This window comes from Drosophila hydei, unplaced genomic scaffold, assembly GCF_003285905.1.
Source record: "Drosophila hydei strain 15085-1641.00,03,60 unplaced genomic scaffold, DhydRS2 tig00000060-arrow-pilon, whole genome shotgun sequence".
Lineage (NCBI taxonomy): Eukaryota > Metazoa > Arthropoda > Insecta > Diptera > Drosophilidae > Drosophila > Drosophila hydei.
In genome coordinates this window covers 4,642,739-4,667,662 of record NW_022045656.1, presented here as the reverse complement: position 1 = coordinate 4,667,662, position 24,924 = coordinate 4,642,739, and the positions used below count along the sequence as shown (strand labels likewise).

At 41.7% G+C, this 24,924-nt stretch overlaps 10 protein-coding genes across 16 annotated transcripts; 5 read left to right on the top strand and 5 right to left on the bottom strand.

Annotated features, from left to right (window-relative positions):
• Window positions 1-26: 26 nt before the first annotated feature.
• LOC111593598 (proliferating cell nuclear antigen) lies at window positions 27-1,139 on the bottom strand. The gene is made up of 2 exons (XM_023306458.2): window positions 906-1,139; window positions 27-840 (listed from the first exon to the last, which is right to left on the bottom strand). The coding sequence occupies exons 1-2, from the start codon at window positions 1,011-1,013 to the stop codon at window positions 166-168; spliced, it is 783 nt and encodes a 260-aa protein (XP_023162226.1). The 5' UTR covers window positions 1,014-1,139; the 3' UTR covers window positions 27-165.
• Window positions 1,140-1,294: 155 nt separating this feature from the next.
• On the bottom strand, window positions 1,295-1,977 carry LOC111594860 (DNA replication inhibitor plutonium). The gene is made up of 3 exons (XM_023308342.2): window positions 1,891-1,977; window positions 1,436-1,837; window positions 1,295-1,383 (listed from the first exon to the last, which is right to left on the bottom strand). Exons 1-3 carry the CDS (start codon window positions 1,895-1,897, stop codon window positions 1,295-1,297), a joined length of 498 nt encoding a protein of 165 aa, XP_023164110.2. The 5' UTR covers window positions 1,898-1,977.
• A 32-nt stretch (window positions 1,978-2,009) lies between these two features.
• LOC111593605 (40S ribosomal protein S18) lies at window positions 2,010-2,954 on the top strand. Its single transcript, XM_023306470.2, has 3 exons — window positions 2,010-2,100; window positions 2,344-2,529; window positions 2,590-2,954. The coding sequence occupies exons 1-3, from the start codon at window positions 2,098-2,100 to the stop codon at window positions 2,857-2,859; spliced, it is 459 nt and encodes a 152-aa protein (XP_023162238.1). The 5' UTR covers window positions 2,010-2,097; the 3' UTR covers window positions 2,860-2,954.
• Window positions 2,955-3,043: 89 nt separating this feature from the next.
• LOC111593542 (ATP-binding cassette sub-family A member 2) lies at window positions 3,044-10,538 on the top strand. Of its 3 annotated transcripts, XR_002751045.2 has the most exons (15): window positions 3,044-3,374; window positions 3,431-3,944; window positions 4,443-5,624; window positions 5,677-5,904; window positions 5,967-6,258; window positions 6,316-7,302; window positions 7,737-7,928; window positions 7,983-8,097; window positions 8,165-8,347; window positions 8,405-9,052; window positions 9,108-9,184; window positions 9,253-9,285; window positions 9,374-9,644; window positions 9,709-9,959; window positions 10,014-10,538. XR_002751045.2 is itself a non-coding variant. In XM_023306365.2 (14 exons), the coding sequence occupies exons 1-14, from the start codon at window positions 3,136-3,138 to the stop codon at window positions 9,890-9,892; spliced, it is 5,145 nt and encodes a 1,714-aa protein (XP_023162133.2). In that variant the 5' UTR covers window positions 3,044-3,135; the 3' UTR covers window positions 9,893-9,997. The 3 variants fall into 3 exon arrangements, 2 of the variants coding, with proteins under 2 accessions (XP_023162133.2, XP_023162143.2); XM_023306365.2 differs by lacking the exon at window positions 10,014-10,538 and having other exon boundaries at window positions 9,709-9,997; XM_023306375.2 differs by lacking the exons at window positions 8,405-9,052; window positions 9,108-9,184; window positions 9,253-9,285; ... (1 more) ...; window positions 9,709-9,959; window positions 10,014-10,538 and having other exon boundaries at window positions 7,983-8,107; window positions 8,165-8,281.
• A 106-nt stretch (window positions 10,539-10,644) lies between these two features.
• On the bottom strand, window positions 10,645-13,486 carry LOC111593572 (putative sodium-dependent multivitamin transporter). Its single transcript, XM_023306437.2, has 2 exons — window positions 12,169-13,486; window positions 10,645-12,108 (listed from the first exon to the last, which is right to left on the bottom strand). Exons 1-2 carry the CDS (start codon window positions 13,148-13,150, stop codon window positions 11,318-11,320), a joined length of 1,773 nt encoding a protein of 590 aa, XP_023162205.2. The 5' UTR covers window positions 13,151-13,486; the 3' UTR covers window positions 10,645-11,317.
• A 221-nt stretch (window positions 13,487-13,707) lies between these two features.
• On the bottom strand, window positions 13,708-15,903 carry LOC111592911 (zinc finger MYND domain-containing protein 11). The gene is made up of 3 exons (XM_023305364.2): window positions 15,701-15,903; window positions 14,521-15,620; window positions 13,708-14,452 (listed from the first exon to the last, which is right to left on the bottom strand). The coding sequence occupies exons 1-3, from the start codon at window positions 15,813-15,815 to the stop codon at window positions 13,709-13,711; spliced, it is 1,959 nt and encodes a 652-aa protein (XP_023161132.2). The 5' UTR covers window positions 15,816-15,903; the 3' UTR covers window position 13,708.
• A 154-nt stretch (window positions 15,904-16,057) lies between these two features.
• On the top strand, window positions 16,058-17,827 carry LOC111592920 (phosphatidylinositol 4,5-bisphosphate 5-phosphatase A). 4 transcript variants are annotated; one of them, XM_023305400.2, is made up of 3 exons: window positions 16,159-16,256; window positions 16,422-17,447; window positions 17,534-17,825. In XM_023305400.2, exons 2-3 carry the CDS (start codon window positions 16,437-16,439, stop codon window positions 17,564-17,566), a joined length of 1,044 nt encoding a protein of 347 aa, XP_023161168.1. In that variant the 5' UTR covers window positions 16,159-16,256; window positions 16,422-16,436; the 3' UTR covers window positions 17,567-17,825. The 4 variants fall into 4 exon arrangements, with proteins under 4 accessions (XP_023161153.1, XP_023161168.1, XP_023161144.1 ...); XM_023305385.2 differs by lacking the exon at window positions 16,159-16,256 and adding an exon at window positions 16,058-16,152 and having other exon boundaries at window positions 16,422-17,826; XM_023305376.2 differs by having other exon boundaries at window positions 16,422-17,826.
• A 2,183-nt stretch (window positions 17,828-20,010) lies between these two features.
• LOC111592943 lies at window positions 20,011-21,381 on the top strand. The gene has a single exon (XM_023305414.2). The coding sequence runs from the start codon at window positions 20,449-20,451 to the stop codon at window positions 21,046-21,048; it is 600 nt and encodes a 199-aa protein (XP_023161182.1). The 5' UTR covers window positions 20,011-20,448; the 3' UTR covers window positions 21,049-21,381.
• A 1,326-nt stretch (window positions 21,382-22,707) lies between these two features.
• Window positions 22,708-23,831, top strand: LOC111593229 (mRNA export factor). The gene is made up of 2 exons (XM_023305885.1): window positions 22,708-23,124; window positions 23,182-23,831. Exons 1-2 carry the CDS (start codon window positions 22,708-22,710, stop codon window positions 23,812-23,814), a joined length of 1,050 nt encoding a protein of 349 aa, XP_023161653.1. The 3' UTR covers window positions 23,815-23,831.
• A 69-nt stretch (window positions 23,832-23,900) lies between these two features.
• LOC111593240 (NADH dehydrogenase [ubiquinone] 1 beta subcomplex subunit 3) lies at window positions 23,901-24,648 on the bottom strand. 2 transcript variants are annotated; one of them, XM_023305896.2, is made up of 3 exons: window positions 24,587-24,648; window positions 24,213-24,359; window positions 23,901-24,152 (listed from the first exon to the last, which is right to left on the bottom strand). In XM_023305896.2, exons 2-3 carry the CDS (start codon window positions 24,341-24,343, stop codon window positions 23,963-23,965), a joined length of 321 nt encoding a protein of 106 aa, XP_023161664.2. In that variant the 5' UTR covers window positions 24,344-24,359; window positions 24,587-24,648; the 3' UTR covers window positions 23,901-23,962. The 2 variants fall into 2 exon arrangements, with proteins under 2 accessions (XP_023161664.2, XP_023161673.2); XM_023305905.2 differs by having other exon boundaries at window positions 24,567-24,618.
• Between the last annotated feature and the right edge of the window lie 276 nt (window positions 24,649-24,924).

Here is a 24,924-nt window from a genome sequence, read left to right as displayed (position 1 = left end):
TTAAATGGTTTTTGCCAAACAACAAGTAATATATATTTTTTTTATTGACCAAAGGAAATGTTGCATGAAAAATCTTAAAACTTAGAGGATGTCGTATGAAAGAGAATTATGCGGTAATGTAAAATTGTAAATATGAATACGTTTTGGATGTATCTCACGACAACTTTATGTTTCGTTATCTTCAATCTTTGGCGCTAGATAGTAGCGTATGTGGCCCAGATCCTTTATAGCATATTCAACCACCAGCGGCACATCGGCGCACATTGACAGCTGCACTTGAGTAGAGAGCGGTGTTGCCTTGGTGAAGGCGTTCAGGTAGCGACAAGCAAAGGTCAGCGTGACTGGCTCCTGCATATCAATGATAACAGCCTCCTCCTCTTTGTCCACTGAGCCGGTTTGAGCCAACTTAATATTGGCAGTTCCAACATCGCCGCTGGCAGAGAACTTGACGCCCTCTTTCGTACAGCAAATGACGACGGATTCACTAAACTGAGCCAAGTCACGACAAATGCGTGCAAATTCAATTGCCGGCATGCGCACCACACAGGAATATTCCGTTTCTGGGATACCCAAGTGCTCTTGGTCGAGATTCATTAGTTTCATCTCATAGTCGGAGACTTTTTCTTGATTAGCCGATTCGAACATGATGGTTACTGTGTCAGCATTATCCTGTGCCTTCATAGTCACATTATCCTCATTGTTGGCGCACTTCAAGATCTTTGCCATGCTGCCCAGATTCATGCCCATAGAGAGATTACGGTCACAGCGAAACTTATCAAAACCATCAGATCTCAACGTCAGCGAAACAAGCGACACATGGGAGTTGTCCATGGCTTGAAGCTGAAAATAGAACACGCAACTTTTCATAAATATCTAATTTATGATCTAAATGAGGTTCTTCTTACCTGTATACCAGAATCGCTACAGTCGAAAGTACCTTCATTTAGCAAATCTTTTATGGCATCCAAGATTTTCTTCAGTGTAGTTGCTTGTCCCAAACGTGCTTCAAACATGTTTATTGTTTAATTTTAATTGTACTTCTGGAATGATAGTTTTCGCAATTTTTAGGAACGCGTCGATGCTGCGTGTTACCTTTGATACTATTCAATGAATTCTACCGCGGCAAAACTTGCATTTTGGCGCGAATAACAGCTGTCAATTTGCGCTGAGGCGAACGTTGCCCAATCGCCATCATGTACATATGTGTTAGGGTTGAATGAATGCATCCCTGGTAAGTATTGAAGAATTTAAGCATAAATTTATTCAAAAAGAAATTTTATTTAAAAATATACACTTAATTAATGGCATTATTAATCATTTTCTTTTGCGATAGATTCCTGAGTTTTCGTTTTACCATCTGACCCATATCATTTAGTCCAAGGCCTAGTAATTATTTTTTTAAAATAATGTGTAAGCATGCAATCAATTAACTTACCATGCACTGTTCGTAAATTGGGTGTTCCTATTGGATCTAAATTCATAAAATATTTCACTAAAACCTTGTGCTGCCGCATGGATGCTACGCAAACGGCCGGTAATAGCGAAGATAAATTAAAGTCCTGGTATGAGCGGCGATGTAATAACTCCAGCACTAATTGCATATTACCGCAATAGCTGGCCAGCGTTAAGGCGTTCTGGCCAAAATAATTGACGGCATAAATGTTTGCTCCGAATTCTAGCAATATAAGCGCACATTCCAATCTGCCCAGATAGCAAGATTTCAGCAGTGCAGTATTTCCGTACTTATCCACTTCCTCAATTTTATACTGTTGATTAGCTTCTATCTTGCATATAATACGCAAACTCAAAATATCATTCTCGGTTACACAACTAAGCGCTAGAAATATTTAGATGTAAAAATCGTATAATTAAATAATAAAAGACTTTTACCACTCATTATAAAAACAGCAAAATTTTTTGATATAACGGCAGTTTTTCCAGGGCTGTCGCATTCAGAGCAACCCTGTTAAATTCCATAAATATAAACTACTAAACGTTGTTGCACACCGTTTTTCGAAATGTCAATGTCAAAAGTGGAAAGAAGCAGCACATCCGCTTTCTTTTTCGACTGAATATTTGTCGCTTTAACAGGGCAAAATGGTGCGTCTGCATAAAAATCATGAAATATCTACTTAATCAAACAACAAAAGTTTCGGGTTTTTGCTATAACGTAAAATGAACGTCAAATTTAATGTCGTGAAACCCAAATGGTGCAGTTAAATAATTTATAAGTGGCTAAATAATTGCGCTAATTTGGGCGGAAATGCAATTTCGGCTTTTGTTGTTTATGCTTGACTCCGTACCAATGAACTTGCTAATAATGCAAATATGTTTATATTGCAGTCGCTCGTTATCCCAGAGAAGTTCCAGCACATTCTTCGTATCATGAATACGAACATCGATGGCAAACGCAAGGTTGGCATCGCAATGACTGCCATCAAGGGTGTTGGTCGTCGCTATTCCAACATTGTGTTGAAGAAGGCCGATGTGGATCTTACCAAGCGTGCTGGTGAATGCACCGAGGAGGAGGTAAATATCAACTATCTCTATGGAGAGCCAATATTTTCATTGTTTACATTTGTTCGATAGGTTGATAAGGTTGTTACCATCATCTCCAATCCGCTGCAATACAAAGTGCCCAACTGGTTCCTTAACAGACAGAAGGACATCATCGATGGCAAATACTCGCAGCTGACCTCATCTAACTTGGATTCCAAGCTGCGTGACGATTTGGAGCGCTTGAAGAAGATCCGCTCGCATCGCGGTCTGCGTCACTACTGGGGTCTGCGTGTCCGTGGTCAGCACACCAAGACAACAGGTCGTCGCGGTCGTACCGTTGGTGTGTCCAAGAAGAAGTAAGCTTGCGGCTAATGCAGCAGCGATTCCTGTGTTCAGGCGGATGCTTTTATTGGTTACAATTCTTCTCTACACAATATACAAAAAAAAAAGAAACACTAATTAAAATGAAAAAAAAAGAAAAATCCCAAAAATCGTGTATACAAATTTCAAGTGCAGTGGTTAACAGGAGAGTGAAAAAATTTACGTCATTTAAGACTTATATTGTATTACTGAAATGTGTTGGCTAAGAGCTTAGCATTATATTTCAAAAATTCAGAAAGCAAAGTAAAAATTAAAATGTCAACGGCTACAGAACCTCGAACAATTAAACAAGGCACTTCTAAGAAGTTGCGATTATTAATCTGCAAAAATATAAGTGTGCATTTAGCTCATCCGGTTGGCATAGCATGCATAACTTTATTACCCATTTTTGCCTTCATGTACACTCAGCTCGACCAAGTCATCAATATTCACACTCCAATATCTGTTGATGAACGGAAGTTTGGACTACTTGATATAACGATGGTCAGAGTATCGTGGGTATTTAAGCATAGAAGATAGGCTCGATTGCATGTCGAATTCTTTTCCTTAGTTCAATATTTTATTCCCCGTTCAACAAAATCCTTGACGAAGTCATTGAAGACATGGCAGATAGTTTGGGCACGACCGTTATTGAATCTTTTCCATACGCATCTGATATGGAGACAGCACTTCAGCAGAGAGATGGATTTGTGGGCATAGAGTTCGAAGATAAGCTTGTAGCCATTGACAAATTGCCATCGGAATTAAATGTCGCACTCCGATTTCCAAAACATTTTCGCTCAAAGAAAAGCACAATGAGAAGTTGGCCTGACACTTTATTCTCGAGATCCCGTGAAGCCTCCGAGACTACCCCCTATGAATACGAAGGCTATCTAGTTGTGGAGACGAAACTATTCGAGGCATTGCAACTGGGGCAGAATCATTCACACATTACTCCTCAAATAAACGTGCGGGCCTTCCCTGAACGCATGTACATGGATTTTTCCTATTTGGGACCTTTATACTCTAAGTTTTCAGTGTACTTTAGTTTCATTTATATGGCTCCCTGCTTGATTGTTGGTCAGGTAAGTTTAACGAAAATCTCACTAGGGTTTTTTGAATTTGTGGTACCAAAATGACATCCTTTCGGGTGAAATTGCTACCAAGTGGCCATTTCCTAGCGCACTTTCAAGCGGTTGGCTGTGCTTGTATTTTCTTGATCCAAATTGTTGTGATGATCCTAAAACACCAAGTCTCGTGCTAGGCTAGGTTCCCTATTTAACTCCTTTCCCTTATCGATTGGCGGAATTCAGATTGACATTTTCAGCTGGATGTGTGCCTAGGCCTGGCCAGCTTCTGTATCGGAGTTTATTAGCCCAAGAACTCTACATTCGTAGATCTATGAAAAGCGATAAATATCTTCTACGCTAAGCCCATTGAAAGTGGGAAAATCGATCTGTCTGTCTGTCTGTCTAAATCGACTTATAATTACCTAAGATGCGGAGGATGAGCAGTCAAGCTCTGATAGATCGCAATTTAGAACATTGTCTCATGCATAGCTTACGTTGTCCTTTGCTTTACAGCAAATTGTTGCGGAGAAGCAGCGACAGCTGAGGGAGATAATGCGCATTATGGGCCTGACTGTTACACTGAACTGGATATCATGGTTTATAGTCGCCTATTTACTATATTTTATTCCGACGGTAGTCGTCGTTTGTGTGATGAAGTGGTGCATGTGTCCCGCATCCAATTTTCTTGTGCTAATGTTAATCTTTATCGTGTTTATACTCACGTTGGTCTGTTTCACGTTTATGATCACCGCCTTTGTGACTAGCACCCTGATGTCGATGACCGCGCTGTTTCTGATGCAGTTTATTAGCTTCTTGCCATATCTAATAATAGGAATCCAGCACAAGAATATTCAGACCCTAGTTGTGTGTATGTTTATGAACAGCGCAATGCCCAGCATGTTTTCCCAGATATATAGCTACGAGCTTCGGGGAGTAGGCTTGCAGTGGAGTAACATTTTTAAGCACAGTCATCCCGATGATCAAGTGAGCATTGGCACCATACTGATGATCATGTTGTTCACTAACATATTGCGGATCTTGGTCGCAATTTATGTGGATCAACTGAATCCTGGTGACTTCGGTGTGGCCAAGAAATGGTATTTTCCATGCCAACGCACGTTCTGGTGCCCATGGAAAAGACCTGAGCGTCGCTTTGTCGATGAAGAGCAGCCATTGCAGCAATCCATGTCAAGCAGAGCTCAACTCAACGAATCCGATTTGATGCGCCATAAAAATGTCATTATAGAGGCACATAACTTGTCAAAGACCTACGGCGAGCACGAGGTGGTGCACGACTTTAGCCTCAAGTTTTATGAGAATGAGTTAACCATGCTGATCGGCCACAATGGATCGGGCAAGACGACAACTTTCATGATGCTGGCAGGCGTATTGGCGCCCACATCCGGCAACATAAGCATAAATGGCATCGACATGGCCGAAGCCATACAAAAGGGTCAACGCTCGTTCAGCATTTGCCCGCAATATAATATACTTTTCGACGAGCTCAGCGCATATTGGCATCTTGTGTTTTATAGCCGCCTAAAGGGGTACGAACGGGACGCGGCTGAGGCGGAGGCCGAAAGATATCTAACTGTAATGGACCTCTTGGATAAGGCAACAATTAGAGTCGAATATCTTACCACTAGCATGAGACGCAAACTCTCCGTATGCTGCGCGCTGTGCGGCAACACCAAGGTGAGTGCAAATCGAAATGATCCACAGCTCTATAGATCACTGTACACGCCAGGTGGTGGTATGCGATGAGCCGACCGCTTGCCTCGATCCGTTCACGCGTCGTGAAGTCTGGAAGCTGCTGCGCATGGAGAAGGCAGGACGCTGCATACTGATGAGCACGCACTTCATGGAGGCCGCGGAATTCTTAGCCGATCGAATTGCCATCATGCGTGACGGCGAGCTGTTTACTTACGGCACGGCGGAATCTATCATTAATAGTCTGGGTCCCGGGTATCGTCTTGTAAGTCCCACATGCATACCCAGTCAATGCTCCTCTGCCCGTATTCATAGTCACGCATACAGGTCTGCATAGGCGATGAAGACTGCAATGTGGACGAGGTCACAGAGTTTATTGAGAGTAAAATTTCAAATGCGGAGCTGGAGAGCTCAATAGGCTTCGAGTTGACGTATCGCCTGTCCGCTCAGCAAGTACACAAGTTCACCAATCTATTCAAGGGCCTGGAGACTAACATGTACAAGCTCAAGCTGTCCAGCTTTGGTGTGATTGCACCAACGTTGGGCGAGACCTTCCTGAAGATTAGTGGCAACAGTCTTTCACAGAAACACACGGAAGCTTCCTTGGAAAAGTTGCAAAGTAAGTGTTACTAGAGAGGGCCTGCGTCTGACTCTATAATGCTGTCTCCCTCTACAGAGTGGGTGGGCAACCCGGTGGACAGCCAGGAGTTGAGATATTCGAAGAAACAGCTGAATGAGTGGCAGGCACAGCTTTTGAAGAAGTTTCGTTACGTGTGGAATCATTTCCTGTTATATATATTAATTATTTTGGTTCCATTATTCGGATTGTTGATTCTGAAAATCATGAAATTGGTTTACAAGCAACATAACCTAGTTGAGATTGATCCCACGGATCTGTCCGTCTATCAAAACGCCATAGTCGTTAGGGAGCTGCTATTGCCAGTCGACGAAGATCCACTAGATACCTATAATATTAATAACAAAGGGATTGCCAACCAATATGAGAAAATAGCCATGAATGCCGGCGCCACAGTGACTACGCTCGAGTCCGAAGGCATTGTCCAATACTTATTGAACAACAGTTATGTAGATGTAGAGGGCTTTACGGAAACATATGTTGCAGCTGTGACAGTTTCCGACACGATTACGATGTGGTACAATCGACGCTTGAACCATGGCGCAGCTCTGTCTCACGGCTTAATCCTAAAAGCAATCGCAGAATATACGTCGGGTTTGAAAATTACATTTAGAAATAAGCCTCGTGCGGATTCCGATTTGGCCGTTTTAATCGAACAAAGCAATCTTGTTGCTGTCATAGACACCGCTTGTCTGATGGCCTTTCTGACCTTCGCGGTCTCAGCATTTGTCCTGCTGCCCGTCTACGAGAATATATCGGACTTGAGGCATGTCCAGCTCATGAATGGCCTTAGCCTGTGGACCTATTGGCTGGCGCAGTTGGTTGGTGACATGCTCATATTTATGCTGATCATAGTGTCAGTGCTTCTGTCATGGTATCAAAGCTCAGCAAATGTGCTAATCTGGTTGGGAGTCCTTCTGTTCTTCTTCGCTATCTCCGCACTGATTTCCACCTACCTGCTATCATTTTTATTCAAGGACCCGGGCGCTGGAATGGCCTACGTGCTAGCTATCAATTGCTGTGTCGGTAATTACAATAGCAACTAGATTTACGTATTTCAGGCTGACAATTTAACTCCAAGACTGCCCCACCTAAGCTGCTCTTAAATTCAATTACTACCAAATTACTGCAAGAGTTTGCTATAGAGGACTCTGTGACCACATGGCAAACTTGGTCAAATTTCTAGTTAATTTCACAATATTTTTGACTTATAATTTCACTTTTCTCTGGACTGATTCTCAGACTTCGATTAACTATGTTTATTTTTCTTTAAATAATTAGCAGAAAAGTTAAGATTATTATTTTGATACTATTATTTATTATTATTTTGATTTGACAATGTAATTTGTTGTAATTGTTCTCAGCTATTTTAGAGCTCAATCAACATTTGCATCGACTGTTTGCGAGCTGACGATCGTAGGCAGGACTAAATAATACTAATTCATTCTGCTTCATTACAGTGCTCTTGGCTGTCTTCGCCATGCCGCTGAAAGATGACCATGTTTATAAATATTTGCATGTAATATTCCTGATCCTGCCATTTTATGCCATGTACGGGGCTGTACTCTTAATATCCACCAACAGCGGCACAAGCACCCCATGCGCCCAGGTCAACATGAAGGCCTTTTGTCAACTCCACCACATGTGCTGCGGTAAGGTCTCTGCTTGAAGGCGCAAACAGTGGCTAAATGATGCGACTTTCTCAGACTTAGCTGAACTGAATACATACAAATACCTGCTCTCCCTGTTTATAAGTGGCATGTTCGGCTTCGCACTCCTGTTGCTGGCATCGAGAGTACTTCACCTGCGATATGCAATCAAGTTTGGTCAAGTTTTGGTTGCGTTTGCTACAAATAAACGACAGTGATCCATCTGAACTATTTTGCAGGCGTCGACCCAAGGAATGTATGCTGAATGACAGAGATGGTAATGTGCACTTAGCACGCATGGAGATCGACGCGATCGTCAAAGATCCAGATGAACTGAAGGCATGTAGTGTAGTGTGTCGCCGAATCTCAAAATTGTATCGTCGCTATGTGGCCGTCAATTGCGTGTCCCTGAAGGTCAATTCGTGCGTAGTTATACATATCTCCGATCTGCTATATGTGGATTGATTGACTTGTTGCAGCTATGAATGTTTCGGCTTGGTGGGCCCGAACGGAGCCGGCAAGACGACCACTTTAAGTATGATCATTGGCTCACGACTAATATCTGATGGCGACATTTTTATTAAGGGAAACAGTATGAAAAATATGACCATAGGAGGCTTACCGAACATTGGCTTCTGTCCGCAAAAGAACATCTTGTTGCCCTATATGACCGGCAGGGATGTGCTGAAATTTACCGGCCTGACATGTGGCATTAAAAAGATTTGCATTCCAACCATTATCGCCCATTTGGCGGAGAGCTTTGAGCTCACCAAGGTGCTCGATCTGAAGACCAAGCACTACAGTGTGGGCACCAAAAGGAAACTAAATATCGCCATGGCCGTGATGGGCCATAACTTCGTCTGTCTCGACGAGCCCACCACCGGCGTGGATATTAGCGCAAAGCAGGAGATTTGGCTGGTGCTCAGCGATATGCGCGCGATGGGCTGCACCCTGCTGCTCACCACGCACAACATGCAGGAGTGCGAGGCGGTATGCTCCTGCGTGGGTCTCATGGTCAATGGAACCCTGCAGTACTACGGCTCGATACAACGTCTAAAGCAGGACTATGGTAAGGGCATCACCATCCGGATCCAACTGGCGACCTCCGCGGAACTGATGACATTAGAGTGAGTTCGAAGCCGACAGCATTAGTAACCTGACTGATCGTGACCATTCACTTAGATCTGAGACGAGCTCCTTGGACGATTTTTCAGAAGTGCCAAGCGAAAGAATTGTAGCTACATTTTCCCGCAGTGGCAGTAAGTAGCAAAAACTGGGCTCCTTCACAACGTAGCATATTGAAAACCTTCTGTATTCCTCATTTCAGATACTTCAGATACTGGCCTAAGCAAGAGTTCTGGTAGGTATAAGTGAGCCATCGCTATCGCAATCGCAATCGGGGTCTTATTGGGGTCTATGCGCTTATCTCTCATTCAATTTGTTTGTAGATGAAAGATGGATATCCAGAATGACTATGATATCTCAGGAGGATAACAACACGAAAGGAACGCAGACTTATAAAAAACGAAACAACAAATCGAATTTAACTGCGACCTCAACGCCGTTAGGCTCGAGAACATCAAATTACAAAGGTAAATCATCCCTATTTTCGAAGACCTTTGAAAATGACTCTCCTTTAAGTGAATTCAATGAATTTGAAGAAATGATGAAAATAATTGAAACAACATTCAAGACTGATTATCCAGACAGCTACGTCGTGTAAGAGTTCCTGTCGACAGGAATATATTCTTATAACCTTCCATTGATTACTTCTTGATTTTAGAGAGAGATTCACCTATCGTGGCTTTATAGTTATAGTGATACCCGACAAAAACATAAAGTGGTCCACGATATTTAGATACGTTGAACAGAAGCGCAGATTGTTGCAAATAAAGCATTATTCGATCAGCGAGACATCGCTCGAGGATATCTTTATGGATTTCGCAAAGATGCAAGAATCCGACTAAGTCTTGCCTGCTGCACGTGCTATGTTCTCAACTAAAAGACAGTGAAGACCATTGACCCTATATTTCTGTACGTTCAATTAAACTGTATTTATCATTCGTGTCAAATGTTTCGTGTTTTTAGATACTTCGCCATGGGAATAGTGCTATTGTTATGGAGCCAATTTCGACTTTGGCCCCACGTTTCGCATTAACGCTGTCTCTTCTTTTGCTTTATAAATATGTATGTCAACACAGAATTTCGGTACTTTGAACTCTGTGGCATGACTAAAACTTTCCACACACATTCACTGACGCTGCTCTCTGGCTGTGTGGGTCTCCGCGTGAGCAGAGACTTCGATTTATGGGCTAGATCAATTAGAGCTTGTCGAAGTCAATTTAGAAATACTTTTTGTTGTCTCTAAACAAGACCATTTCAATGTTAACCCTTTGCCCTGCAATTCCAAGCAATTAGCGTTTATATCGCACTTTGCACTCGATGTATGCATGACGTTAGAGGAGCTGGCATGTTGATATGGAAAAGCGTATAAAAATTATGAAATTGTCCATTCATTTGAAATCATAGGAAAGTGCCTCGCGCAACCTTACTGATTGCGTAAAATTAGCTTATCAATTTTCGTACGTATCAAATTGATAGTCTATATAGTATACAACATGTACAGAATTCATAATAAAATTCAATTTAAAAGCTATTTTTCGACACACTCGAACAGTTTGCAATTGCTTAAATTTCATTAAAAGCCAGCAAATGTTGCTTTACATAAATGTTTATATAAGTATATTAGTATATAAGTACAGTACAATAAAATACAACAAACTTTCGGTAGCTTAAATTCAACTTTGTTCATTCATTTGTTACGCACACACAGGGGTCAATAGTATAAGTTTATATATATATATGTGCGTTTGTATTCAGGTTGGTACATGTGTAAGCATTTTTCCAGCAATGAGCAATTCGGTGATTTTATAAAGGTAACACATTTTCTATAAGAAAGACCCACTTAATTTAACAAACAAAACCAGCTAAGACGTTGCCTGCGTTAGAGACTCTTGGCTGTCAGTCCCTAACGCAGCACCAAAACTATGACTAATCCTTGAGGCAATTTGCATTTGTGGCATTTGCTACATTTACCCACTGAATATCAGCTACTTCTCCCTACGAGGTATATAGACATGTATTTAAAATATTCTAGTTAACAATTATTATGTATAAATATAGTTTTAGCTCTTGCAAAATGGAAGACGAGATTTTGCGCTCTTAGTAGTTGATTATTTAGTTATACGCAGGTATACAAATAGGTCACATTGTTATGCACGTTTTAGGTACGACAACTGCTGAAACAGCTGCAAGTTTTTTTGGCAAGCAAATCCCACTGTTCTGCTAATTTACACTATGTCATTTAACAATTAAAATAAATTAGATTTCCCTTATTGTATAGCTACAGTTGCCTGTGTTAATTTTGTTAACGCTTCGTCTGGCTTAGCTTGTGCCTGTTGCGCCAACTGTTGGCGTCTCCAGCGTCGCGAGAGTATCGGCGCAAACAAATCATAGTCCAGCTGCTTTTGGTACTTATCAGAATATATTTGAGAGTTGTCCGCAATGTGGAAGTGCGCCAGTGCGAGGCTGGCAAAATACCCAATGCCAATTGTGACTAAGAAGCCCAGCACACAGAACCACAGATAGGATAAGCGGTATAGCCAAAAGTAGTGCGGCTCTGCTCCAGGTAGCGTGGCCTGCACCGCCTGCGCCACTTCAGTTATATTTCTCAGCTCGCATCCGGTGGTGTTGAAGGGCAGTGGTGTTGGTGGCGGTTTCGGACCGCCGAAGCCAATACAGAAGGAGAAGGCAAGGCCTATCAAAAAGCCCAGGAGCACGCCGCGCTGATTCGTACGCACGGTGCAAACGCCGAGGGTAAAAATGCCAAGCAGTGGTCCGCCCACAACTCCAAAGATGGTCAACGAGGCCTGCAGCACGCCGCCCATCGAGCCAGCGCCAAAGGCCAACAGTATGCAAAGCAATCCATAAATGCAGGCAATAATTTTGGTGGGCAGCGTTGACTGGGAGTCGATTAACGGACGCTTGAAAATGGTTTTGTACAGCGGCTTGAGATAGTCCTCCAGTGTAACAGCCGAGAGCGAAGTGACCGCCGAAGATACTGTCGATAAGCTGGCCGAGAATATACCCGAGACAAAGAGGCCACACAGTCCAGGATATTGACCTGAAGCAGAAGCAAAAATTAATAATTGTTAATTGGATTCTTAGAACTTGGTCTTATTACCCATGGTATCCAATGCAAATAGTGGCATTATTTGGTCCCTTGACATGATGCGTCCGTTAAGCACAGGATCGCAGTCGCGGTAGTAGTAGAATATTGCCAATCCGCTGAAGATAGTGCTAAAGCTAAGCATGCCCAGAATAGGCAAATTCCACCAAAGTGCTGACTGTGCACTCTTTAAATTGTGTACGCTTAGGAGTCGTTGCACCTGCGTCTGGTTGACGCCATAGAGCGAAAGGTAGGTGACCATGCCTCCAATTATCAATGACCACCAGGTGTGACGGACGGTTAAATCTATTGAAAAGTCGAAGTACTGCACACGACCTCGCTCCTGAGCCACATCCCAGATGGCACCCAATCCACCAGCTTGAATGGCTGACACACCAATCACGGCAAAAATGGCAGCAAACATGAGGAACGACTGAAAGACATCCGTAATGAGCACCGCCTTTAGCCCGCCCAGTGTTGAGTAGAAGGTGCAGACGAGACCCAGCACAAGTATGGCTGTGCCTCTCGGTATGCCAGTGACTGCTTCCAGTGCCAATGCAGGCGCATAGAGAGCAATGCCCATATAGAGCACCATTTGCAAAGTGAATGCCATCGAAGCGGCCAGACGTGTCGCATGGCCAAAGCGCCGTTCCAGATACTCGTAGACACTTGTCGTGCGCATTCGATAAAAGACCGGCAAGAATATGTAAGCGGCAATCGGAGTGCTCAACACATACGATATGTTTATGACACCGAATAGGGTGCCAAACTGATAGGACTCGTTGGAGACGCCCATTAGTGAGATGGCAGACATGAAACTTGCCATCAGGCTAAAGGATACCGGAAATGTGGTCATGCTCTGATCGGCCATGAGATACTCCTGCGTTGTTTTTTGCTTGCCGCCCGTATACCGGTAGTAGATGCCGATCAGTGCCGATATTATCAAAATGCTCACCAACACAAGCACATCCCACTCATCAAACGTTCCAATGGGCATTTTGATTGTGTTTATTTATAATTATTCGGTGTTATTCAACGAATTTACAATTATTGATTTTTCACAATGCCGTTGTTACACAGCGAGTTGTTGACCTCATTCACTGTCAATGTTTCTTGCAAATTATATGGAAAGTTCACAGACGCATGCATATAGAAATACGAAAAAAATAACACGCGATTATAAACAAATAACCGAAACAAAACGCAGGCCAACCGCGAATACAACCGCAAAGCTTTGCCGTTGAATAACAACTGATTGACGCAAAGCTTACAGTGTTGCCACCTGTTGTCACAATTGTGTCACTAAGCAAAGTACGCAGCTCATAGATATACTTTCAAGACACTATCAAGCTAATTTTGAATTCAGCTGCGTATCACCCAGGTGCATAACCACAAGACGTTTGTTTACATTTTGTGGAAAAAATAAAATTCAAATATTCATTACAAAATATTTAAAAATTTCTTTAATTTTTATACAATTATTAAGACACACATACATATACATATGTATGAACATATATGTACATATAGTTGTTGAACAGAAACAATGTTCGAACTAGGATTTTGATTGCAGGCCACATGAGCTCTGATGACGTCGTTTATCGCGCCGCTTGCACTCATCGCTGCAGTACGATGCAGTAAAGCAGCAATTGAATTCCGCCTCCTGTAGACAATGATGACACCATCGTTTACGTTTCACTGTCTTCAGCTCCTCTTTCATATTGTCAAGTTCAGCCTTGTTTCGTATCAGTTCCTCGTTTAAGAATACAACTTTTTGCAACATCTCATGATAGCCAGCAAAAGGTTCACTGGTTCCAAGTCTTGGCAAAGACGTCACCATCTGCGTTGTGATTTCCTTAATTGTCTTTGATCTTAAGACCATGGAGCAGTGTTGCAAGGGCTGTAGGCGTTCGGTTGTTAATGGAGACGAAGTTGTTATGGATGTTATTTTGCGTTTCTTGGATGATGCTGGCGTCCCAGCCCGTGAACGTTTGGCTGAGGCATTCACATCAGCTGTCTCCATGCAATGGGGTAAAGCACGGTTAATTAGCTCCTCAGCTTCACGAGGATCAGCAGAGAAATTAAACAAATACATAGGCTGATGCAGCAACATCATATGACACCGGAGTTCACGAAGTGCCAAATTAAACGTACGCGTACTCTTCCATTTGGAGTTTAGTTGCGAAATGTCCGCATCTATTGGGAGTATATCACGCGCCGACACCAAGGCGCGTGAATGGGTGCCTCCGAAAAATCGCACATCATATAAATTGCTCCTCTTGGACATCACACGTATAACCTGCCAAGGAATAATTAATATACAGGTTATAATTTGATTATTGTTTCTGTTTATCGCTATTTGCTTACCTTTGCCGGCCAATGAGGCGAACCATGTTGCTTGGCATAGACTAGCTCGTGACGCTGCGTGCAGGGCTTTGCGAACCAAAATGAGGATCGATCCGATTCGTTCGAATAGCGATAGCAATCGGAGCAGCGGCGTATTTCACGTATATCGTGTGTTATGTCGCGCAGAAGCCATTTAGTTGCATTGTATTCCTCGCAGTTGGTTCCAAAGAAGACACCAGTGTTATGCTGCAAGTCGAGCAAGTCAGTGAGGAACTCGGACAAATGCTTGTACTTCTTCAACTCAATATTCCTAGATATATCAGAGAGGCCCAATATGTCGTTCTTAAAGAGCACATTCTTAACAATTGCCGAATCACGTTCATTCCAATGCTTTGCCATATATTTCCGCACATCCTTTTTTAACCAACTGTGGTATGTTTGCCAACTGTAGCCCAGCAGGCAGTTCAATTCTTCAACTGATACGTGCGGCGGATTTAGCAGATCGGAAAGCTTTAACAGGCGGCAGGGTGTACATAACTCTAGTTCGTCGCTGACCTCGTTGGGAGCCTCCTCACTTTTGATGAATGTGCTGCGTCGTTTGCGCTGGCGAGCTGGCTGCTCGCTAACGAAAAATACATCATCGGAGCTGTCTGCTTCACGTTTGAGCGGATCTCGAGTAATGACGTTAATATTGCTATTGCAATCAAGTTCATACGGATCACTTTGTGCTACACCAGTCGCTGGAATAGGAGTTATTGAAGGCGTCTCCTCCTCCTCCACCTCTTCGTCGCATGAATCCTCCATATCAGATTCATTAAGTGGAAATCGATATGGTTGACCCTTGTCCGAGGGTACCGAGTAGTTGGGACGATGTGGATTTTTACGCTGGCAGGCCGCATGAAAGCAGCGATCACAGGAAAGACATTTCTTAAGTGGACTGGTGGCCGAACCCGGTAAATGACACTCGAAGCAGTAGGGATCAATCTTTTGGGATTCCTGTAGTTCGCCTATTTTTTGTGCGAAACAAAGCGAAATACGTTTTCCTTTCGCTCGCGAACCTTTTCCCTTTGGCACTAAAATACCTTTCTTGATAGCGTCTTCCACCGCCTGACAGGCCTCATCTATTAACAGCGCATATTTCCATATAAAACACAAACATTATGAGGCACTAGTTGAGCTTCTTTCTACACTTTCTACATACCGTCTGACATGGACGATAGCAAACAGCGTTCCAGTATTTTATTTGACATGTATGCACCATTTTTTAATTTATGCATCCAATTTGGCACAGCACCGGGTGGAAAACTGGTAAGCATTTTCTTGATTATGGCCAACAAGCTTATGTTTGCAGTAAATTTTCCTTATTTATTGTTTTTAACAAATAATAAAGTTTATAGAGTTGCCAGATAGTCGCGTATTCGTTGCATTTCACCAACACACACAATTTCTGTACATCTGGTCACACTGCTAACAACAAAGACTTTACTACGTTATACTTTAACAGTTGATAAATATTATAAAAATTTTATATTTTTGTTTTAAGTATGGAATCCACTTAATTACAATAAATTTTAACGTTTTTAAAAATTTTAAGTTTTAAAAGTAGAATATCTGGCAACGACGCATATCAACTGACAAGGTGAATCAGTGTGGGTGAGTTTAACAACGGCAGCAGCCGCAGAAGCCCATGGCCATCGTGGACGCTTCTAAAAATAATTGTAATTATTGTCTGTTGCTAATCTAATAAGAGCACAGTGGTAAGCAGTTTAAATTTAAGCAATATTCTGTCATTGGATCTACTGGATACAGTAAATCGGAATAAGTCTATAGCTGGATAGAGTGAACTCATCATCGCCAATGCTAGTTCACCCTGTCTCTGACGTATATAGTTGTCTAACCAGTGTTTAATCATTGTTAATTAGTGACAACGGCACACAATGTCAGTTTCAACGTCGGTAATTGCCGATTTGTGCATTTATCTGCTGACCTGGAATGTGGGCACTCACTCGCCGAAGGATCTGTCACTGACATCCATGTTGGAGCTAAATGGCACTACCAACTGTCCTCAGAACAAAATACCCGATATTTATGTGATTGGCATGCAGGAGGTGAGCACTAAGCAGGTACTGAACATATTTCAGGATGATCCCTGGGTGCTCAAATTGGCCGCTGCATTGAGCAGACACGAGTACGTAAAGGTGGAGTCGAAGCAGCTGCAGGGCATCCTAATTACCATGTTCGCACAGCCCAAGCACATACCCCACATGAAGGACATCGAGACGGATGAGACGCGCACGGGCTGGGGTGGGGTATGGGGCAATAAAGGAGCCGTGAGCATACGACTAAGTCTATACGGCACTGGTGCCGTATTTGTGTGTTCCCACTTGGCGGCACACGATGCTAAATTGAAGGAGCGCATCGAAGATTATCACCAAATTGTGGATAATCACAAGTATCATGTGAAAGGCTACCCACGCATCTTTGATCATGACTTTGTATTCTGGTTCGGCGATCTGAACTTCCGCTTATCGGGCGATATGTCTGCCTGGGATGTACGCAACGCCGTGGAGAATGGACGCTATGATGAGCTGCTGAAGTTGGACCAGCTGTCCCTGCTCCGTGAGTCGGGCAACGCATTCAGCTTGCTGCAGGAGGAGCTACCCACATTTGCGCCCACATTCAAGTTCATCGAAGGCAGCAATGAATACGACTTGAAGCGGCGTCCAGCTTGGTGTGACCGCATACTACATCGCGTGCAGGCGAACAGTTATCCGTCTATTACGCTGAGTGCCGAACAATTGTCTTATCAGTCGAAAATGGATTATACGCTCTCCGACCACAAGCCCGTCGCCGCGACTTTTAGCTATAAAATCGAATCACATAATTTGTCCTACACGGATGAGGAGCTGCACGAGATGACGCACGGGGTGGGCACCACAATGTCGAACGTTAGTGTGTTTGGCCTTATCTTAGTTATAGTCGTTCATTCTGTACTTCAATTTTGATTTGCCTCTTCTTTTCGCTTCTCTTGTAGCCATTCAAAGCCGAACTAGAAAGTTTCCAGTGATAAAACGAATCAAGTGCTCCCGCCCAAAAGCAAGCAAATATAATCTCATATCTCGCATATCAGAACTCACGTAGACAAGTTTTAAATGAAATACTCCAACCATAACAGAAGTGCAAATTAAATAATTGAGCATTCATATTAAACTTTATTATATATGAAAGAATCTCACTGTGACAAATATCAAGCTAATCACTCGACTGTGTAACTCCATAAAGCAATTATATACATCAATTTATACACACGTATAGTTAAATTTTGAAACATATCGTATATAAATAAATGTATATAGCATGTTTAACTAATTGATAAATCTCTGTTAAGCTAAGCAAAGACATTGTTAAACTTCAAAAGTTGTTAATTCAATAAAGCAATATCTATTTTTTTAAAAAAAATGCAATACATTTTGGCATTGCAATTAGCCAAAATGCTCATGAATACTATCTCTATATATATAAAACCAATATCAGTTACGCAGCAGACCTTGACTTCTTGCTGAATCTGAATGAATTTTAATTTTATAAATTAGCGCGAGTTATATGAGGTCATTTACTTTATTTAATTTTAGTCGCAATGTGGACTGAGATAATGTTATATTTTAACCTTTTTAGATAAACACAATATATCGTGTTGCAGTCGGGACATTTTTACTTCATTCATTATATTTTATTATAGAAAGTTAAGGAACTGTGATAGAACTAATTAGCGAACATGAAAGGTCATACTTTTATTATAGATTACATTTTATTATTATTATTATTTTTATTAGTCATCTCTGACTATAGATTAATATAGTGGAGTCATTTGAATTTTTTTTAACTGTAGTATATACTATGAGCCATATTTCTTTTTATTGTCGATCCGTAATTCGCACGTACCTTATCGGTTATCTTAGCAACAAGTGTTTTTGGTAGCATTTGGGCGATGCGTCGGCACAAATAGCATATCGATACAAATATATACACATACATATATCAATAATGACTATCGTTTGCTAAACGATACAAACAGACAAAGGGCAATATTTGATAGAAGGCTGATGAAACCAGTTGAGTTTTGGTGATTTTTATTTTTTCATTTTGCTTGATTGCTTTCGAAACGTTAAACAAAAACCTCGTGTTAACTTGCTGCACGCCTGGTAGCGTTATTCTCATAGCAGACAGCGGTAGAAGCTTAACTGCTTTGCTGCTTGCCCTTCTTCATTAACTGCTGTGCTATGGGGGGTTTTTCGTTCTTTTAATTTACTGATTTGCTGATTGTATTAGATAGTTAGTCGTCGTTGCAGTACCTTCGATAATCGAGCATTTGGCGAAACTACCTCATTTGTATACACACGTGCCACAGTCCAGCAGATTGTTTAGAAAATTTTGCAATTAGCCGTTTTAACGTGTAGTATAAACACAATAATTTGATTTTCACTTGTTTTTTTTTTTATTTGTGGCGCTGCCGGTCGATAACAACTGAAGGGAAAAGTCCCCTAGTCATAAATAGATGAACAAGTACATAAATCATTTAATAATATTACAGCAAAGATAATGAATTGTTAACAGTTAAAAGTGTAACTATTGCTTAATTTCAAATGGGCCCCTTTAGACGTGCACGCCCTTCAATGATAATCGGAGCAATACAATCCCGCTCTTGTATAAACTAGCAAAGTTCACAATGTTTACAAATCAGCGGGAATCCATAAAGATGGTATTGTTCGGTCGACCGGTGCGGTGCTTTACCCTAAGAAAAAATAAATATACCTAAAGCAAATTCCATTAAAGTTTGTTTATCTCTCTAATCTCTTATTCAAAGCAAATATTTCGGCCAAACAAAGCGCAGCCAAAGGCGTGAGAGCTGTGCCCAACTCTGAACTGAAACCGAAAGCTCTCCTAACTGGAAAATTATAAGGGGTATGTGTGCAGTCTGCTTATGCGATGTGCAAACAATGTTGTTTGTAAACAAACGGGTTTCGAGTAGGAAATAATTACCAGCTGTTTGTGGAAATCACGCCTGGCAACTGTAGAAAGGGAATCGCTGAACTGCGAAGACTCTCTCCAAAGAAGTCTTCTTACAGTTTTCCCGGCAAGTGCACCATTTCCTACATAGACATAGTATACTCCGATAATTCAAATTGCGGCGGCATAATTTATGAGTGATAGTAAAAATTATATCAATGGGGCTTAACTCAGATAAGAAAATAAAAAAAAAGAACCGATTATATATACATATACAGATCGATTACATTTTAAAGAAGGCCTGCGAAGGCGTATTTGTTATTTAACAGCTGATATTCATCTAATGATATTATTCATAGGCCTCTTCTTATCAGTGCTCTGCCGACAAACACGATTGCGAATCGTCCGAAGCGAACTATAACTGTCACCTGAATTAGCCAGCTACCGCCTGCCTATCGCTCGCCGAAAATAAAAAGCCCCGCCAATGCAGCCGGACGTTCCGTCTGGTATAAAAGCCAACCCTCCGGGGCGATATCGTTCAAAGCACAGCCAGCGATCGGCCAGGCAGCAAGCACACTAGAGCGCCAAGTAGCTTTAAAGCAATATAAATACCTATATATCAGCAAAAAGCACCGCGATTGACGAGGCACGCGTATAAGGGAGTCCCCCAAACAGTCCACACATAAACACGTCATTCGTTAAAAATTTGACGGCCAGCAACACCATACCACTTGGATATATACACTAACTATACACACAGTAAAATAGATGAAGCAACCAGCCATAAAATCAATAAATCGAAAACTGTCTCTACGGAATAGTGACTAAATTTGGCGATCGGTGATTTTTTTAGCGTCTTGTGATTAACAGCGGAAAGATACTGATTTTAACGCACACATACACATACACCCACACTTACATACATACACACACACATACATCATGGGTGTGCGAGTAATTGAAGCTGATTCGGCGAGCGATTCGTATGATGATGAGGAGTGTTCGACGTGCAAAACAAATCACAAGAGTAAAACAAGCAATGCCAAGCGCAGCACAACGGAGCCAACTAATCTCCATTTTGGCAGCAAGGATCTGGTCGGTAATTGCAAGGAATATCGCATAGAGAACAACTCCCGCGATCTGCGCATCATTGGCAATGGGAATCGTGTGCGCATTGTCAACAACTCGGGCAGCCTGCACATCATTGGCAACTCGACCAGACTGAAGATACAGCACAATAGTGGCTACATCAAGTACACGGGCAATGATGGACGCATCTATCTGGGCAGCGACTCCCAGCAACAGAATGTCGACTACATCGGCTGCAACGGCCTACTGAAGGTGGTCAAATCGTTGCAGCTGCATAGCAGCAAGTCCAGCAGCAAGCGCACCCGCTCACAGCAGGTGCCAAAGGATACGGCACAGCCGAACAAGGCAGCGCCGCCTTCGTGCCTTGGCGTCGAGATTGACAATAATCTGACAATAGTCAACGGCGTGGCCGGCAACATTGTGATTAAGAATGCGATAAATGTGAGCATCTGAGCTCCGCCCACTCCTTTATCTCACTCAGTCCAAAGTTTAAGCTTAGTAACTTGCCTGCTAGATTAAGATAAACGATGGCCAGTACGAATGGTTCCTATTGTTATATATAAGTAGGTCCCTATGTGTAACCATTAGCATTAGCTATCTGACTGCTTGACGCGATTGTCATCGGGCATTGAAAAGTATTAACCGTCACCTGAGAAGTGTGCGTATGTTCACAATACCTTCATCTTATATGTAATTAGCTTATTTATATAATTTTATATGTATGTGTATGTATGTATAGTAACAAATCCACTACTATGTGGTTTCAAAGGCTAATCATTCTATGAATGATCTCTACATTGAATATTAAAAAATTACATCATTCTGAAACGTACCGATTTCGCCATTATTGATTTGCGACTTGGCAGAGGTTAACCCCGTTCATTTGGGTAAATTACAACATGTTGCTTTCGGCGTACTTATAAAGAGGTATTCACGGTGACCCGACTGGATTTACTCTCAAGTTTCCTAGAATTAAAGTCTTACTCATTTCTTGGACAATGTCAAGACGTTGATTTTGTTGTTGGCCACTCTGACTTGACCCACTTTGTTGCCAGCGACAATGAAAAAAAAATACCCCGGATAACATATTTACTATCGACTGCTGCCAACTGATTAAATAAGGCATATCATTAAATATCATACTTTTTTTTACCAATTGTACTCGCCCTTGTACTTTTGTTGAAAATGCCAAAAAACTCTCGAGTGTCGTTGTTAAATTATTTCGGGGATTTTATTTCCAGTGCACGCACATAAAACAACAAAAATAACAACAATAATTAATTATATAATGCTTAAGGCCTTTGTTTTCCATCGACCGATAAGAGAAATATTCAATATTTTGTACCTTGAATTCTGATGGAAGCCAGCAACAGGAAAAAGAACAGTTATCAAAATGGTTGGTAACCTGTTTCTACAAGCACTATATGAATTAGCACTCCGATGTAGATAAGATCATTAGACCCGAAATCATTGCAACACACGGAAATATATATAGAAGAGATAGATTTGCAAACTTGTAAATAAAATGTGTTAATGAACGGCTAAGTAAATTTGCATAGAAATCAGCCACAAAATCACTCACGCATACATAAATACAAATATGCATGCACAGACATATTGACGTCTCAGCTGCCACTGATTAACGGTACATACTTGCTTAGAAGATATGCCAAACATGTATATAATTACATATTGAGATAATTTGTTTAACAATTGCTCCTTCATTTTTAAGCATTCTGGTTGAATGAATGATGACCTGTCATTGATATTACAGATTGCTCATCTCAAAGCCAAGCTTACAGGAATTCGTTATACCATATGTAATATAATTAGTACCACTTTATGCACTTAAAATAAAGTTTGACAGCTGAATTACCCATATTTGTGTTTACATTTACATTTACATTAATCGTTGCAAATTTTGGTGGAGCGGAAACTATCGTTACTATCTACGTTACCATTCATTTAACAGTGCTCTAACGATACGCTCTTTTTTGCGTTTGCGTTACGTAGTTCTTGTAAGTGTGCTATGTTATGCTTACGTTCAGCAAGTACGTTTGACGCTTCGCTCGCTAAATTACAAACATTTTGCGACATTTAAAAAACAAAGTTATGTTTGGGGCCGCACAAACAACAACGAATCGTATGAACGATTTCGAGGTAGCATCGCCACCAGATGACTCCATCACAGCACTCAAGTTCAGTCCAAGCACATTGCAAGTACCGAAGAATTTTCTCATTGCCGGCAGCTGGGACAACAGCGTGCGCTGTTGGGAGGTGGAACAAAATGGAGCAACAGTGCCAAAGTCAATGAAAACGATGGGCGGTCCGGTGCTAGATGTGTGCTGGTCGGATGATGGCACCAAAGTGTTCATGGCGTCATGTGATAAACAAGTTAAGCTCTGGGATCTCGCCTCCGATCAAGTGATGCAAGTAGCTGCGCACGACGGCCCTGTCAAAACCTGCCACATGGTCAAAGGTCCAAATTACACATGCCTCATGACCGGGAGCTGGGACAAAACGCTCAAGGTATGAAACTTACAAAATGATATAAATGCAATTTATGTAAAATTGGTCGATTTTTAGTTCTGGGACACGCGTACACCCAATCCCATGATGGCCATTAATCTGCCTGAACGATGCTATTGCGCCGATGTTGACTACCCCATGGCTGTGGTGGGCACTGCGGGACGTGGCCTAATAATCTACTCATTGGAGAATAGTCCCACCGAGTACAAGCGACAAGAGAGCCCACTGAAGTATCAGCATCGCACCATATCCATATTCAAGGACAAAAAGAAGACGCCCACGGGCTATGCATTAGGCAGCATCGAAGGCCGTGTGGCCATACAGTATGTGAACCCAGTGAATCCCAAGGATAACTTTACATTCAAATGCCATCGCTCAACGGGTACGTCCGGCTTCCAAGATATTTATGCGGTCAATGATATCGCATTCCATCCTGTGCATGGAACTCTGGTCACCGTCGGATCGGACGGGACATTTAGCTTTTGGGACAAGGATGCACGCACCAAGCTTAAATCGAGTGAAGCGATGGATCAATCTATAACGAAATGCGGTTTCAATGCCAATGGTCAAATATTCGCATATGCTGTTGGCTATGACTGGTCCAAGGGTCATGAGTACTTCAACCCTGCCAAGAAGCCGCAAATATTCCTACGCTCCTGCTACGACGAGCTGAAGCCGCGCGTTAATTGATCGGAAATTGAAATCGGTTTTAGTTTAAGCAACACAAACATGTTATGCGAGTAAAATCCAAACATCAATTATATCGTATCATTAAATATCAGAGCGTATTCACATTTGCATATTTATTCAACTAAATCACTTAATTAAAGAGCTTGCTCTAATGATCCTTCTTGTCGCCGTGACCATGTCCATGGTCACCCTGGCCCTTGCCGATTCCAAGAGCATATTCAATTGCGATGGTGGCGACAACTGCACAAAAACCGACACCGAGGCCGCGGAACATAAATGTACTCAAGCGAGAGCCGTGAGTACCGAATCCCTTCTTTTCGTAGCGCCAAGCCTCGTTCCTACGGATGCCGTCGTTTTAATATGCAGGAAATAATATACTGTTTACTCCAAGAGCTTACCTCAGCCATGGGTCGTTTAAGCCCTGGCGGCCAAGTGCCTCCTTGACTTTCAGCAATTGAGGCACATTCTCTACCTTATAGCACGAAGGATGGGGTACCGTGTAGGGCTCTCCGTGACCATGTCCACCCATTATTATTATTTATTTACTGAAACGATAATTAAAGTTTTGTTAATTCCAATTGATTTAACAGCTGTTAACCTATCGCTGAACATTACATAAGTACGTTCACGTATTTTTTTCTTTTTGATTGTTGTGAGAGATCTCAGACATAAAGAAATAGTAAATTATTCCTATTTTATCTAAATGATTTCAAAATATCACGTAAGCAATAGTAAAACAACACAAAATTAACCTAATTGACGAAATACACACTTTTGTTGTCACAATATGAACACAATGTAGACAAAATGTAAAGTGCTATCGATAATGTTAAGTTCAAATGTACTAAATATTACCTACAAAGCATTTGGTGATATTTAGTACGTTTTCAAGTTTAACATTTGTTTACATATAACTGTTTAACGGGTGGCAACTACTCGTTTTCTACAAATAAATTCAAACATTCTCAGAATTTCTCTTCTCAGTAATAGAACACAACACTAGACATTTGTATTTGTTGACATATTTATTCATATTTAAGTTTATTTTGCAATCAGTAGAACATTTGTAATTTTTAAACGTGCTTAAGTGAAAATATACATAGTTTATTT

Coding starts and splice junctions, on each gene's coding strand:
- LOC111594860 (XM_023308342.2), bottom strand. Junction 1,384..1,435: donor CAATTTACGAACAGTGCATG/GTAAGTTAATTG, acceptor AATAATTACTAG/GCCTTGGACTAAATGATATG.
- LOC111593542 (XM_023306365.2), top strand. CDS start 3,136: ATGTCAACGGCTACAGAACCTCGAACAATTAAACAAGGCACTTCTAAG. Junction 8,098..8,164: donor CACCTGCGATATGCAATCAA/GTTTGGTCAAGT, acceptor ACTATTTTGCAG/GCGTCGACCCAAGGAATGTA. Junction 9,053..9,107: donor GCGGAACTGATGACATTAGA/GTGAGTTCGAAG, acceptor CCATTCACTTAG/ATCTGAGACGAGCTCCTTGG.
- LOC111592920 (XM_023305392.2), top strand. CDS start 16,437: ATGTCAGTTTCAACGTCGGTAATTGCCGATTTGTGCATTTATCTGCTG.
- LOC111593572 (XM_023306437.2), bottom strand. CDS start 13,150: ATGCCCATTGGAACGTTTGATGAGTGGGATGTGCTTGTGTTGGTGAGC. Junction 12,109..12,168: donor ATTTGCATTGGATACCATGG/GTAATAAGACCA, acceptor CTTCTGCTTCAG/GTCAATATCCTGGACTGTGT.
- LOC111593598 (XM_023306458.2), bottom strand. CDS start 1,013: ATGTTTGAAGCACGTTTGGGACAAGCAACTACACTGAAGAAAATCTTG. Junction 841..905: donor GTAGCGATTCTGGTATACAG/GTAAGAAGAACC, acceptor TTCTATTTTCAG/CTTCAAGCCATGGACAACTC.
- LOC111592911 (XM_023305364.2), bottom strand. CDS start 15,815: ATGCTTACCAGTTTTCCACCCGGTGCTGTGCCAAATTGGATGCATAAA. Junction 15,621..15,700: donor GCTATCGTCCATGTCAGACG/GTATGTAGAAAG, acceptor CGCTGTTAATAG/ATGAGGCCTGTCAGGCGGTG. Junction 14,453..14,520: donor CGCCTCATTGGCCGGCAAAG/GTAAGCAAATAG, acceptor ATTCCTTGGCAG/GTTATACGTGTGATGTCCAA.
- LOC111593605 (XM_023306470.2), top strand. Junction 2,530..2,589: donor GTGAATGCACCGAGGAGGAG/GTAAATATCAAC, acceptor TTTGTTCGATAG/GTTGATAAGGTTGTTACCAT.
- LOC111593229 (XM_023305885.1), top strand. CDS start 22,708: ATGTTTGGGGCCGCACAAACAACAACGAATCGTATGAACGATTTCGAG. Junction 23,125..23,181: donor GCTGGGACAAAACGCTCAAG/GTATGAAACTTA, acceptor GTCGATTTTTAG/TTCTGGGACACGCGTACACC.
- LOC111593240 (XM_023305896.2), bottom strand. CDS start 24,343: ATGGGTGGACATGGTCACGGAGAGCCCTACACGGTACCCCATCCTTCG. Junction 24,153..24,212: donor TTAAACGACCCATGGCTGAG/GTAAGCTCTTGG, acceptor CGGCATCCGTAG/GAACGAGGCTTGGCGCTACG.
- LOC111592943 (XM_023305414.2), top strand. CDS start 20,449: ATGGGTGTGCGAGTAATTGAAGCTGATTCGGCGAGCGATTCGTATGAT.